Source organism: Rhinolophus sinicus, chromosome 14 (genome assembly GCF_057876585.1).
Source record: "Rhinolophus sinicus isolate RSI-liver-muscle chromosome 14, RSI-T2T, whole genome shotgun sequence".
Classification (NCBI taxonomy): Eukaryota; Metazoa; Chordata; class Mammalia; order Chiroptera; family Rhinolophidae; genus Rhinolophus; species Rhinolophus sinicus.
Genome location: NC_142514.1, coordinates 82645516 through 82659891, shown reverse-complemented (window position 1 = coordinate 82659891; position 14376 = coordinate 82645516). Strand labels below are relative to the sequence as shown.

The 14376-nt window shown below is 42.8% G+C and overlaps 1 protein-coding gene across 17 annotated transcripts in view; it reads left to right on the top strand.

Moving 5' to 3' along the window:
- The window catches only part of PHACTR1 (phosphatase and actin regulator 1), a 503450-nt gene that overhangs the window by 475642 nt on the left and 13432 nt on the right, over positions 1 to 14376 (top strand). For all 17 annotated transcript variants that reach the window (XM_019742988.3, XM_074335219.2, XM_019742987.3 and 14 more), the window contains one exon: positions 11842 to 11897. In XM_019742988.3, the coding sequence (XP_019598547.1) occupies positions 11842 to 11897 (56 nt within the window). The remainder of the gene's footprint in view (positions 1 to 11841; positions 11898 to 14376) is intronic.

Below are 14376 nucleotides of genomic sequence, written 5' to 3'. Positions count from 1 at the left end.
GCTTTACATTTAAAATTGTGGTGTGATGGATCAGGAGACAGTAGGGAAATGAGACTTTTAATAAAGGAAAACTACAGAAAACTTTGCCAAAGAATGTGACCCAAACCCCTCCACTCGTGCATTTGAGACTTTTTGGGGTTTTTGTGTTTCCAGGTTTCTAAACAGCAGGGCATCTCATCGGAATTTGAGCTGTTATTTTTTCCATAAATAGGAGCTCAGAAGAGCCCCTGGGAGACAGCTGGAGGAACTTAGCTGCAGCCCCATTGAATGAAGCAGGGAAAAGGAGACTGGAGATTCCTGCCAGCTGTCTCCCAGCTTCTGCTTCACCTTCTACCCTCTGCCCTGTTCTTGGGAAGTGCCCGATGGCACCAGGGTGGGAAATTGAGCTTTTGGGAGTAGACATTAAGAAAGAACGAGCTACACATATTCTGCAGCGTCTGGAGGAGTGTAGGTATCACACGGTCAGAGCCGGCAGGAGAGGAAGCACCCTGGAACCTATTTCCTACTTTTCATCCCTTGCCTTGCTTTGGAAAGTAATCAGGGACTGTATATGTTGTTTGTCGAGGCGCAGCAAAGAGGAGGCACTGGGGAAACCTGGAACTATCGTGTTTTGTGAATGAATGACTGGATGAATGAATTAAACATAGCTTCTATGACATTTTTGTGTTGTCTGGGCTGTGCATGTCAACCTATTATGTTGTCCTTGACAGCTACTCAGCAGTGACCCCCAGAGCTTGCTCTCCTCCTTTGAATCACTCTTTGTCCTTGCCCCAGAGATCTATGTTCATCAGAAGCAATATTCTTAAAGAAGTAAGGACAGGAAGTACAGGGATACCTAAGTAAGGCTCAAGTTAAGAAAAGACAAAAAAAAAGAAAAGACGGTCTGCCCAAGCATACGAGGTATGATCAAAAAATACGGTAAATGTTTAGATTGATTTTTTTTTTTAATTTATTACGGTAAAAGACATATTGCCATTAATCCCCCTCAAAATACTCCCCCTCACTTCAAACACACTTATCCATTGTTCTTGCCACTTTCTGAAGCAGTTCTGGAAGTCTCCTTTCGTGAGTGTCTTTAGTTGCGCTGTCGTAGCTGCCTCGATGTCCTGAATCAATTCAAAACATTTACCTTTCATGGTCATTTTGACTTTGGGGAAGAGCCAGAAGTGGCACAGTGCCAGACTCAGTGAATAAGGTGGATGAGGACACACTGTAATGTTTTTATTTGACAGAAATTGCCATATACCAGAAGTGATGTGTGACACGGAGCGTTGTCATGATGGAGGATGAAACTGTTTGCCCATTTCGTGTTAATGCATTGTTCGTGATCCATGATTTATGACACACTTTAAAACACACCTTCTCTCAAACATAGCTCACACCCGACTGACTGCACCGAACAAGTTGAAACTTGTCACACGCTGTTACTAAGGTTCGATGCGCCACTTCCCATATTGAAGAGCCCTGCCTTTTTGTTGGATGGCACACGGCAGCAGCCTTCACCGTATTTTGTGTTCACAACGGAAAGGCTCCATGTCACACATCACAGGACTGATGCACTGCCTCTGCCTCAATCTCTGTCTTTTGACCTCTTACCAGATCATATTAAACTTGTTGAAGACTGATGGAAGGTTATTAAAAATGCTTTGTGCTCCTAGGGAGAATGTTAACTTTACAATAGAAACGCAGTAGAGCTATCTATTGGAAGATTTAAAAAAGAAAGAAAGAAAGCAAAGGCTAAATTTTAGTTTTCATGTTTTGGGGAGAGGCTAATGGCAAAAGATCAAACATGGTTTACATTTGATGGCAGAACTTTATCATATCATCCCTACGATAAAGTCATTCTTGCTAATATTGTTAGTTCTTATACTTAGCTCTGAAAGCCTAGACGAATGTCTGGTATGGGATGGATGGGTGGATGGGTGGATGGATGGATGGATGGATGGATGGATAGTCGGACAGCCTCACACAGATTAAGCTAAAGATGATCAAATATCAGTTAAAGTGGTAGAATAGTGGACATTTTCTAAATTCCCACATTCCTTATCTTTTGACATCACATTTTTTAGTGTTTGTTTTGATTGATTCTTCATTAAAGATGGCCTTATTGAAATGAGTATGTTCTTTGGTTAACTTCGTTAGCTATCTTGTTTTCTACTATAACAACTCAGATACTCTTTCAAAGTGCAGACTTCCTGATTGCTAATATTGGGTTTACATCTGATAATCCTAATAACACTAAAAGTATTCACTATGTAGCCTTTCAGTTGGTGTACTGTTGGTTTATTTTTTGAATGGATTTCATGCCTAGCCACACACAGTCCCATTGTTACTCCCAAACTGATTTCAACTCAACACGACCAGCTTCACATCAATGCTTTCCCTAGTCATTACCTCACAATACCTTATCTTATAATCTTACTATACCTTATTACAATTATTTTATCTTTTAATACCATGGGGCCTCACATTGGGGCTACAGCCTCCAGTAAATAAATCCAAAAACATTTCTCTCTTTAAGAGTAACCTGTTTTTCTATTTGAGGCAAGAGACTTTTTTCAAGTTATCAAAAATAATATTTCCTGTTTTATACTTATTTTTAAAAGGGACTTTCACATATTCTCATTCAGTCCTCTCAACACTCTTAGGCAGCAGGCAAGCTAGACTGTTTTTACGGACATTTGTCATACAGCAACACTCGGGCGCAGAGCCGTAAAGCCATGTCATGTTACCAGAGCGACCTTCTGATTCATGGTGGAGGCAGGCCAAGAGACAGGGCTCTGGATCCAAGCCCATTTCCCCTCTCTGTGCTGTTTTCTATGCTGTGGCCAGCCTATTTTAAAGAGCTTGAGGAGAATAATGATGAGTGAAAAAAATTGAAGATTATGTATTGACTGAAATTCTTGGAAAGAGAGGTGCATGGATCCACAATTTTAAGAGTTGTGCTGCCTAGTTTACAGAGAGAAAAGGTAGACGGGCATAGTATTGAGGTATGAAAGCAAAATTGCTCTTCAACCTTCCCAGAGGAACCTCTCCGGTGTCAGGGACACCTTTATGCAAGAGTTCTGGTCAAACCCAGGGACACAACTCCTGAGTTAAAGGATTATTAAGTTACTTAATCATCAAAAATCTATCGAGCACTTCCTATGTGTCAGGTGCTATACTAAGTCTAGAAACACAAAGATAAGTAAGCCGTAATTTGTGCCTTTGAGGCATTGGCAGTCTAATTGAGAAGCTCGTTGTGTAAATGGGTATTATCAGTGTCATGGATGAGGCCCTGATCAAGGTGGGGAAACAGCAGACAGAGCTGCCAGTCACATCTGGTAGAACCAGAGGAGGCATCTCAGCTTCCCTAAAACACGGGTGTGTGACCAGGTTATCTCAAGGTAAATAACAAAGGAGTGAAGGTGAAGAAAGTATGGGGTCCACATTACACAGGTGGTGCAGGGCACAGTAAGGCTGGAGTTTAAACTTTATTCTTTTTTTTAATTTATTTTTTATTTTTCAATCATAGTTGACATTCAGTATTATTTTTTCTTAGTTTCAGGTGTACATCATAGTGGTTAGACATTATATAATTTACAAAGTGATCCCCCCAATAAATCTAGTACCCACCTGGCACCATCCATAGTTATTACAATATTATTGACTCTATTCCCTATGCTGTACTTTACATCCCCCTGACTATTTTGTAACCGCCAATTTGTACTTCTTAATCCCTTCCCCTTTTTCAATCAGCCCCCGAACCCCCTGCCCTCTCTCGCAACCATCAGTTTATTATCTAGTCTGTTTCTGTTTTGTTCATTTATTTTGTTCTTTAGATTCCACAGAAAAGTGAAATCCTTTTTGTACTTGTCTTTCTCTGTCTGGCTTATTTCTCTTAGCATGACACCTTCTAGGTCCGTTCATGTTGTCGCAAAATGAACTTCAGTTTTAGGGCAATATCAAGCTCCTGAAGGCTATTGGCAACGGAGTGAAACAATCAATCTATGGCCTTCCTTCCTCTCCTCCTCTTTTGCCCCTTCTCAGCAGCAAAATTCTAGGAAATCTGAGAGACTGGTCATAAGAAGATTCCCTTTGCCCCCTGCCCCAAGGTGAAAAGCCTGAGGCTTAGCGAGGAACTCCGGCTCATCCTACACCTCACACCTGTGAAGCAGGGTGATGCACACTAGTCACTGACATGCAGAGCACTGTCCTGAAGCCACCCTGAAGGAAAGGGCAGCTGGGCTCTCATCATACATGACTCCTCCTGGTGAGCAGGAACTAAAGAGGTAGAAAAAGTTGTAAGACCTCTGAAAACTTGGAGAAGAAAAAGGTTCAAGAAGTGGCAATGAGTCAAAGGTGTCATATGATAGAGAAAGGTCAAGGAAAATGATGACTCTACAGAGGCCGCTGGATCTGGCAATTAAATCATCAATGACCTTGACAAGAACTGATTCAGTACAGCAAGCTTTCTCAGCCTCAACACTGTTGACGCTTTGGGCCGATACTTCTTTGTTGTGGGGACTGTCCTGTGTACTGTAGGGTACTTAGCAACATCACTGGCCGCCAACCCACCAGATGCCAGTGGCATCCTCCACAATCGTGACAACGAAAAATGTCTCCAGATGTTGCCGAATGTACGTAGGGGTGGAAAATGGCAAAATTATTCCCAGCTGAGAACAAGTGCGATGGAGCAGTGTGGACAGAAGCCGAATTGCGATGGGCCTTTTTGAGAGGTCTGGCAGCCCAGAGCAGGCAGGAGATGGGGATTTGTTCTGGGAGGAGGTAAGGTGAAGAGGATGCTGATGTTTCGTTTTATCTTATTTCTAACGAAGAACACCTTTGTTTGCCCTAGAGAAAGAACTAGAAGAGAGGGAAAGGTTAAAGACCAGGGGTAGTCACGGGACTGCATTCATTTAATTACTTCACAAACACTAACTATCTCCAGTTGCCAGAGTCTGTGCCAAGCCTTGCAGATGCCGTGGTGAGCAAACGAGGGGTTCCTTATTCAAGAACTATTGAAAATTCCAAAATGACAACAGAGCATTAAACCCCAAACAAGGGGCCCTTCTAAGCAGGAGACTGTACGACTGCTCAGGTATATGCCTGTGAAGCAGCCCTGGTGCTGAATGGGGCGCACATGGCCACCAGAACATCAGCCTTGGGGTCCAGTGGACTAGATGGACAACTACAGGCAGATACGGGGGATGCAGGATGACTGTCGCTGTCTGTAAGGTTCCTCTGTAGAGGCACCTTAACCAAAAGGTTAGTGAACAGAGGAAACGACAGTTAAGGTTTAAGCTGCAATGGGGAGTATCATCTGTTAGCCAGAAAAAGAGGAAGGGAAAGAATATTTAGATATAAGGAAGACTATGCAAATCTGAAAGGAACTAAGAGGAGAGTTTTATGTCTAAAGGGCAGGAGAGGGGAAATTCTTGGCAAGCAGCCAAATCATGAAGCATCTTATAGGACATTGGGTCTTTTGACTCGCTCCTGCAGGCACTGGGAACGCATGCATAGTTTTCAAGCAAGGAGTGGAAAATTAGATTTGCCCCTCAGAAAGACCATTCTGTTTAAAGTAAGGTAGGGCCGGAGTGGGACAGGCTGGCAGCAACCAGGAGAGATGCTGGTGGCCTGCTTTCCCAAGGGGGCAGTAGTGAGATAGAATGAGAAATGGCCTGGAGTTGGTGGTTGGTTGGCTGTTGAGGTAGAAGTACAGAGAAGGTGATTCCTAGTTTCCTGGCTTAGGCAATTCACTGGGGGTGGGATCCAAACCTGTGTGTACAGGAGGCGAAGAAGATGGATTCATTCATTTGAGACGCTTTGAGTCTGATAGCCTGTAGTAATAGAAGGCAGCAGTTGAAAAGATGGTATAGACTCAAAAATATGACTGGAGGTATATTTCGTAGTCGTTGGCGTCTAAATGCTAATGTAGTCATACTTGTTGATGAGATTATCCAAGGAGCATGTATGGCTTCAGAACCAGTAACATGTGGGTTAAATAATTACTAAATGAGCACCTGTTATGTTCTCCGTGGTCTCCTAGGAACTGGAGATGTAGTGATGACCAAGGACGCCAGAAATGCTCCAGCCCTCATGGTACTAACAGCTCCTCAGGAAAGATTCTGAGGGAGGAGGGGACACAATTCAATGTGTCTCCCCATGCCTGCCTCCCCTTGCATGTCCCATCTAGGGCATGTGATGGAACACCCCTGTCTCCTTCTGCCTTAAGAGAGCAGATCTTGTTTTCTATCATTCTCCCCGAGTACCTTTGCATTTCTCTTTCCCTCTATCTGAAAGGCAGTTAGTGACCTCCCTCTGGGGCTGAGAAGCAAAAAACCGAAGTTAATTCTGCTTTTTCTGTTTCCTGAAATGCAGATATGGCTTCAGAGATCCAAACTTTAAAATCAGGGCCCTCAAAACAATAAGCAGCTGTAAAAGCTAATGAAAGCTGCGACCTTGTTCTAAAGCTTGCAGAAGGCTCATTAGTTTTGTGCAGCAGAAAGCATCTTTGTCGGCCTCGTGGAGTCAGACCAGCAAAACGTACAAGGGTTTTGTCACTTCTCTGGGGAGATGCTCTAATGTGGAAAGACTGCAGTCCCTGTTCTGCATATATTTAAAGCATCTTGCCACTACATTCTCTAGCATTCTCCTTTTTCCAAGGCCAAAACTGAAGTGCTATTTGTTTGGGCATTTGTTTTACAAAAAAAAAAAAAAAAAAAAAAAAAAGTTAGTTTGCTTGCTTGTTTATGGTTACTGGTATAGATAAGAGTTGTTAAGACTAATAAAAAGCAAGATCTATTCTCAAATGTTGAAAGAAGATAGAAGGCTCATATATGGCAATTGATGCCATGTGGCATTTAAATGGGAACTCAGTGATTTTTCAGTTCATAGTGCGTGGAAATCATTTAGCTGTGGTCCACGGTAAAGCAGAAATCATTTGAGCCATGGAAACAATTTTGCTCCCCAGAGGTATCTTCTAAACCAGGGTCACATATGTAATAGCAAAGCTTTTTAAATAAATGACTTGAAAATACATTAAATGTTTACTTTTGGATAATTCATTTTATATAAATGTTTAACTCCTAAAAAGTTTTCCTTTGCCACCTACCATATAAATGGTCATGTCTAAATATATAGTCAGGAAAAAAATTTTTTGTGTGTAATGTTAGACTAAATCAGATACAATTACTTAAATCTATTAGCAAGGTGGTGTAAGAGATACAATACATTCAAAAGGCATCCCACTTTTATTCTTGGAGCTCTTGGCTCCTTGGGATTATAAAGTTGACCACTTTGTTAATACAGTAATTGTGCTCTTCTCTTCAGCTTACTATTAACCAATACTTCTGCACAAGGTAGGTCTTAAAAGGAATCACGCAGATGGCTGCTTTCCTTGGTGAAGATGGCGGGCTGTGCTGGATGCTCCCCAAAGATTCTGATGATTAGAATTCTGAGGCTAGAGCTTTATCCCTCTGGTTTGTGAATTTGGCTCTGTTCAATGACACATCCCTCAAAGAAAGGTTATATTTTAGACTAATATAGGTCATCTTTATTATAGTCCAACTTGAAAGAGCAAGTAAAAGCCATCAATTGGGAACTCCCTTATTAATTCCAACACCCAAACATAAACCTGCATATGAAAGTGACGCCCTCTATTCACGTTCCTCCTATCACGTTCAGGAGCTGTCCTTTCTCCATGTGAAAGGTAAGGCCTCTCTGTCCCTTGGATCCAAACCCCTCCTGCCTCCTCAGGACTCCTGCATTATCAGTTGAGCTTTCTCCCTCTTTATATGTTTAGTTTTTCACTACCTCAGCCACCACTTAATCTGGATTTTTTGCATTAAACGTGTTCAGTTTTCTCCCTTTTGAAAATATAAACCTCGTTAAAGCCTCCTTCAACTCCAACTGTCTCATCCCCTTCAAAGCCAGTCTTCATGGAAGAGTCCTGCATACTTGTTATGTCCATTTTCTCACCTCTGTTCTCAGCCCACTCCAGCCTGGCTTCTGTCCCCACCAACCTCTGAAAGAGCTCTAGGAGAGATTGCTAATAACCTCCCTGCTGCTGAGCCCAGTGGACATTTTTTCAGTCCTCATCTGACCTTTCAGCAGCACTCAGCACTCTTTGTTGACCATGCCCTTCTTCTTCCTTTGCTTCCATGATGTGACCTTCTAGTTTTTATCTGTCTCCATGCACTGCCCCTCCTCTAACTCCCTGGCGAGTTCGTTTTCCTTACTCTGAGCTCTGAGCATTAAATATTAGCATTCTTTAAGGTTCCATCCTCAGCCCCCTCCTCTTCTCATTCTATGCTCTCTCCATATTCTTGGCTTCAAATATTATCTCTGTTGCAGACTAGTCACCCATTGGCCTAGACTTCTCTCCACTCAGCTCAATCACCCAGCTGCCTACTTGACATCTCTACTTGCATGTTGCAAAAGCATCCAACTGAACAGATCCAAACTCAAACTCATGGTTCCCATCTGACCTTCCCTCGTTCTCCCCCAAAATGCCCTGGTTCCCTTCCAGTGTTCCCCGCCTCACTGAATGGCACTACTATCCATCGTGTTGTGTAAGTTATGAAACCTAAGAGATCTCCTACATACCTTCTTCTTCCCCCTCTGTCAGTACGCGCTATGTCTCTAGGGTCTGTCAACTTGACTTCCTAAGAACTGGCACGCCTACCACCATAGCCTAGCCCAAGGTCCATCACCCTCCACCAGATGGGCAATAGCCTTCTCAGGCCTCTACTCAAACTGCCTCTTGCATCCCCCAATCCATCCTCCGTGTGATCTCTTCAGAGCATGCCAAGGAGAACTTGTAGAGTCAAACATAGCCCAACAGACGTCAGTTTGCCCCTTCTGACTAGTAAGGTCTTATGGTTATGGTAGACAGAATAGCAGCCCCCCAAAAGACACCCACATCCTGATCCCCAAACCTACAACGTGTAACCTTTCATGGCAAAAGAGACTTTTGCTGGAGTGGGCTGAGAACAGCTGTGATTAAGTTAAGGATTTTGAGATGAGGAGATTATTCTGGATTGTCTGGATGGACCCAGTATAATCCCAGAAGTCCTTTTAAGAGGAGGCAAGAGGGTCAAAATCAGAGAGAGAGAGATGGGAAGGTGCCACATGGCTGTTTTGAAAGAGGCACAGGGAATGCAGGCAGCCTCTAGAAGATGAAAGAAGTATAGGTAATGGATTCTCCCCTTCTGCTAGAAGGCACACACTCCTGTTAACATCTTAATTTTAGCCCAATGAAATGCATTTGGGACTTCTGACCACCAGAACTGTAAGATAATAAATTTGTGTTGTTTAAAGCCACTAAATTTGCATTAATTTGTCACAGCAGCAATAGGAAGCTAATACACTGGTTAAGAGTATTCAGACTATAGAGACAGAATACCTGGGGTTAAGTCCTGGCCCTGTCACGTGCTAGCTGTGTCACCTGTGGCAAGGTATGCGACTTTCTGTGCCTCAGTTTGCCCTTTGTACAATGGAAATGGTGATAATACATACTACTTCAAAGGGCTTCTATGAATATTAAATGAATTAACATACATGCATAGAACCATGCCTGTACATTATAAGCATTAAATCAGCATTAGCTTATTAAATTACTATTATTTGCAGGGGAAAAAAAACATAGCCCCCCCCCAAAAAAAAAAACTTTTCCAAAGAAAGTAGTTTCAGAATAGAGCCAGAACTAGAACCCAGACCCCCCTAACTCCTGAGTTGTTTAGTGTTTTGTCATTACAATGCCACAATATCATTTTTTACTGAATCTCATTTTTAAAGTCAAAACAACCGATTATAGCACATGTCCTTTGGGAGGACTTAACTACATTTTACAGCTATAATTAGCCTTGAGGTTCTCAAACCCTTTCAAGAGAAATGAAGCATAAAGGACCTCCTTAGAAATCATGTGTGTTTGACTAAAAGGCTTCCTGTTTAATAACAGAATATTCTCTGCTTATAGTTGAGTCACTCATTGTTTTGTTCCCTCCAAACATGACCCATAAGAAAAACAGAAACAAAAAGCCAGCACAGAACCAGGCAACACATCTGATATTGCAATGGCTGGGCTGCTTGGCACAAGCCAACGGGCGAACATTCTGCAGACACTTCTAAGCTTATAAGACCAAAGCGTTGGCCCAGCTTCCCAGATGCAAGCTCCACCTTGAATCTGGAGGGCTTGTTCAAAACATACTGCTCCCAAAACCCAAGCTTCATTTGATGCCTGGGTTTTACCAAATAGTCCCATCAAGGTAACTGTGCATCCCCATAAAAGAAACAAGCATTCCTGGGGAACATAAATTGAAAGGTGAGACAGAGCCTCTAAGAAACTTGTTGTAAGTGGAGTCAGTGGCTGCATTCCAGACCTATAACACCAGTTCGCTCAGTTGTTGATCTCCAGTTTCCTCCTGCAGTATGAGAATGCTAGCTTAGAAAGGACTTCAAGACTGCTGAGTCCAAATTTAGCACCTCTGATATTGTGAGTTTCCAAATACCCAGCTGTCCATCATCAATGGGGCTAAATAATGCCTTAAAGGGATCTTTTGAGGGGAAAAAAAAATAATGAATGTGGAAATGTTCTTATAAACTTAAAACACTTTAGAATACAATTTCCAGCAGTTTCCAGGGCGATACAGAATTTAGGCATCTGACCAAAAATTTTCTCTGACATTGAAGCCCATTCCTAGCTGTCTACACAAAATCAAGTGTTTTCTGGCCCAGCGCAATAAAGAGAACTGCAAGTGACAGTAAGCCTTGAATTTAAATATTTACACTTGGTGACTGCATGGACTTCATAGTTTCACTCTGTCTCTAGATTCCATGATGTAAAGATCTTACCAACTATAGACACTAGTTGCCAATATTTGGGAAGGTACAAGAACCTCTACTACAAGAACGGTCCTTTCTACCCCATATGCCCTAGTGGAGGACTTCGAGAAGCCTCAAACTCCTTCCGTAATTTTCTCATCTCACACACACCTCATCCCAATGGGTGAAGCAGAATGCTGAATAATTGCACGGTTATTACAGAATTTCCCAGAGCTTCAACAATACAAACACTCTGTGAATGCTGAGGCCCACCCTGTTCGTGTTGACCATTCCTGGAACTTTATACCTGCATACAAGCATGTACTTCTCTTTTGGTGCCCTTCCCATTCTCTGGCGACTTTTGTCACTATGCAGTGCCCACCCATGTCTGTCCCCACCCCCAACCCTCTCTGCTGCATCATAGCAAGTTCATGCCCTTGCAGTGCTTCACTTCTTATGGCTAAATTACATACTGGATAACAGGAGTGCTGTGCTGTTCCTGTTCGTTTGTCATTCCATATCTAATAAGGCTGGGTGGTGATGGGTGGGGACAAGAAGAACAGCTATTGTTCTTTGCAGACGAGACTTGCTCTCTTGCATCTCCCCGGGGCCATGGGACTCTATATTCTAACTGGGTCTACACAAACATGGCAAGAAGCAAGCTCTAGCCTCAGGGTTGGGAGACAAAGACGGAGGCCAAGGTCCCAAAGTTAGCAGGCCACGAGGAAAGAAAGGGACTTCTGTGAAGAGAAGAGTCCACTTGCCTGGAGGCACCAGAGGAACAGGGCTGGGGAGGAGCCGCTGAAGGGAGGAAGGAGGAGGGTCAGCTCAGCGTGACATGACGTATGGCGCCTTTCCAGGGCTTGAAATTGAGGAACTGAGGAGGCGTTGGTGGTGAAAGTCAGTCTTTCAGAGCCCAGGATGGAACAAGAACTCCAGCCACTGGCTCTGTCTCCTGCATCTACGAGGGCTGGGGAGATTAATGACCCAAGGAGGATATGATATGGTCCAAAAACTTTTCCTGGATTTTTTCCGTAGGCGGCTGAGCCAGAGGCCCACTGCAGAGGAATTGGAGCAGAGGAACATTTTGAAACGTAAGTGACTAACTAAGCCCGTGGCAATTCCTGATGTTTTGTGGTAACGTCAGTTATGCTTTAATCGTAGGCCACAACGTTTGTCCCTTGTGCCTGTGTGGAATGATGGAGAATGTCTCTGATGGCTGAGGCTTCATCCTTCTGTGTTAGAACATCCAAGGCAACCTCCCCACTAGGGGGCAAATTCTGATCCCCTTGGCTCATTGGAAGCTCACAGACTGCCATATCCACCTATCCTCAGTGGGCTGTAAAGTCAGAGAGACGCTGGAAATTTATTATGAGAGAACTTATTATTAAATGATTTTGAGGAGAGCGAGGGTGACCTTTAAATCAAAATTGCCTTAAAAACGGCAAATACATTGGTGGCTCAAATAAGGCAAATAGCCATTTGAAATGAACCCTGGGACTAGAAATGTGACTTTCCATTGCAGCTGGCTGCTGTTGATCAAATCCTGCTCCCTTTCTTTGAACACTAACTTTGAAGTATAAGAAAGCATTTCCGAGGGAAAAATGCTTCGTGTTCTTCTCTCAGGAACCCCACAACTGGCCAACGGTGTGCTTGCCTAATGCTCTCATTCAAGAAAAACTTGCTGTCACTCTGGCTGTGGACAGAAAATGTAAACCAGTCCCTTGTTTGATTAGGACACAGAGATATTTGAATATGTACAGAGAATCCGCTTGGTGCTTAATTCTACATATATATCTAGATATATAGATATAGATATTCTATATATATATTCTATACATATATATACATATATATGTGTGTGTGTGTGTGTGTGTATATATATATATATATATATATATATATATATATATATATATATATATATAATACTAAAGGAAACCAAACATCTCACAGACATCAGTATGCCTCAGTTTGGTGGGAAACATTTAAAATTTTAAAAATAAAACGTCTAACATTCTGCTTAATCATTACTACCACTCTCACCAGCACTTTCCTCAACATGGTCAGCAAATAATATTTCTGTATTAATTCACAACCCTTTCTTCCCACACACACACATATCCCCTGCTAATTTCTCTCCAGAAAAGAGAAATAACATGCTATGCAAAATTTCATAGAAATGCTACGCTAGGCTGTACGCACATACCCACACTCATCTCAGTCATGTGAAACCTCAGTCTGTGTGGGTGGGTATTTCCACTTAGACCAAACTAAAATGTTGGTTTTACTTTCCTACCCGTCTTCATTGTGGTGTTGTGGCCTGGTCACCATGGAATAGTTTACTGAGGGTGAGCTGTTGAATTTCCCCCGGGAGGTGTGGCGGAAGGTGTGCTGGTGGGCAGCCCCTCCAGAGCACCCACTAGTGTCATGTTTGCCTCACCAACACCCTGCCTCCCGGTGCCAGGCCAGCCGCCACTTCCCCACCTGTCGGGGGTGTTATTTTCAGGATTGGCCTTCCTCAGGCTTGAGCGCACCTCATATTGCCTAGGTCTCTAAGAATTTATGTGTATATATAGTTTTTGAACCAAGGGTACCCAGTAAAGTTGCTAAGCTTAATATGCTATAAAACAGAATTGGAATTTTTTCAGGTGGTTTCTGTGGTCCAGGAAGCACATGGCCTGTGTGAGGTCTCCCTTTTTGCCCCAACCTGATATTTGATCTATTATAAACTCTCCATTGTAGGAGAGAAAGGTGTTCATTTATTTCTAAAATCACAAATCCAGTAAGCGTGCTTCCTTCTTCCTCTGCTGCTTCATCGCCACACACAGGCCCAACACAGATCTGTTGTCTTCTGAAGGAATCTCTGTACCACTGAGTCACGGGGCCAGACAGTACTTGTCACCTCCATCCTGACTCCTAGACTGAAAGAAGCTAAGAAGTTCTGGGGGATTGTTCAGGTTCAGTAAATAGTGCTTCTGTCAGCAAAGGCAAGGGTTTTGGAAAGAGAGGGTGTCAAATCCCCACCTTACCTCTGGCTTCCTGAAGGCACCAGCGCCCACCTCTCGCTGACCCAGATGGCTGGGAGATTACAGGCTAGTGCCTTACATTTGGGGTTTTATTGCCATCCAGAAAGATACTCAAATCTTAGAGGTAGTTACTTATGTCGAGTAAGCCTGAGGGGCTTAGATTCAAAGCAGCTTAAAAGATTGTCCCCATGTTCCCTTCTATTTTATTTCTTCTTCTCCTGTTCAAATAGCTGCAAATTAAAGAACTACTGGACCAAGTTCAAACAGCTTGATCATTTCACAATTCCAAACCTTTTCAGAAATGAATTTATTTTTCCCATTGATTCTTATTTTCCCCCTGCATTCTGGGACTTTGTTTTCCTAAATATCTTTTTCTTTCTTTCTTTCTTTCTTTCTTTCTTTCTTTCTTTCTTTCTTTCTTTCTTTCTTTCTTTCTTTCCTTCTCTCTCTCTCTCTCTCTCTCTCTCTCTCTCTCTCTCTCTCTCTCTCTCTCTCTCTCTCTGTTTCTTTCTCTCTCTCTCTTTCTCTTTCTTTCTTTCTTCCA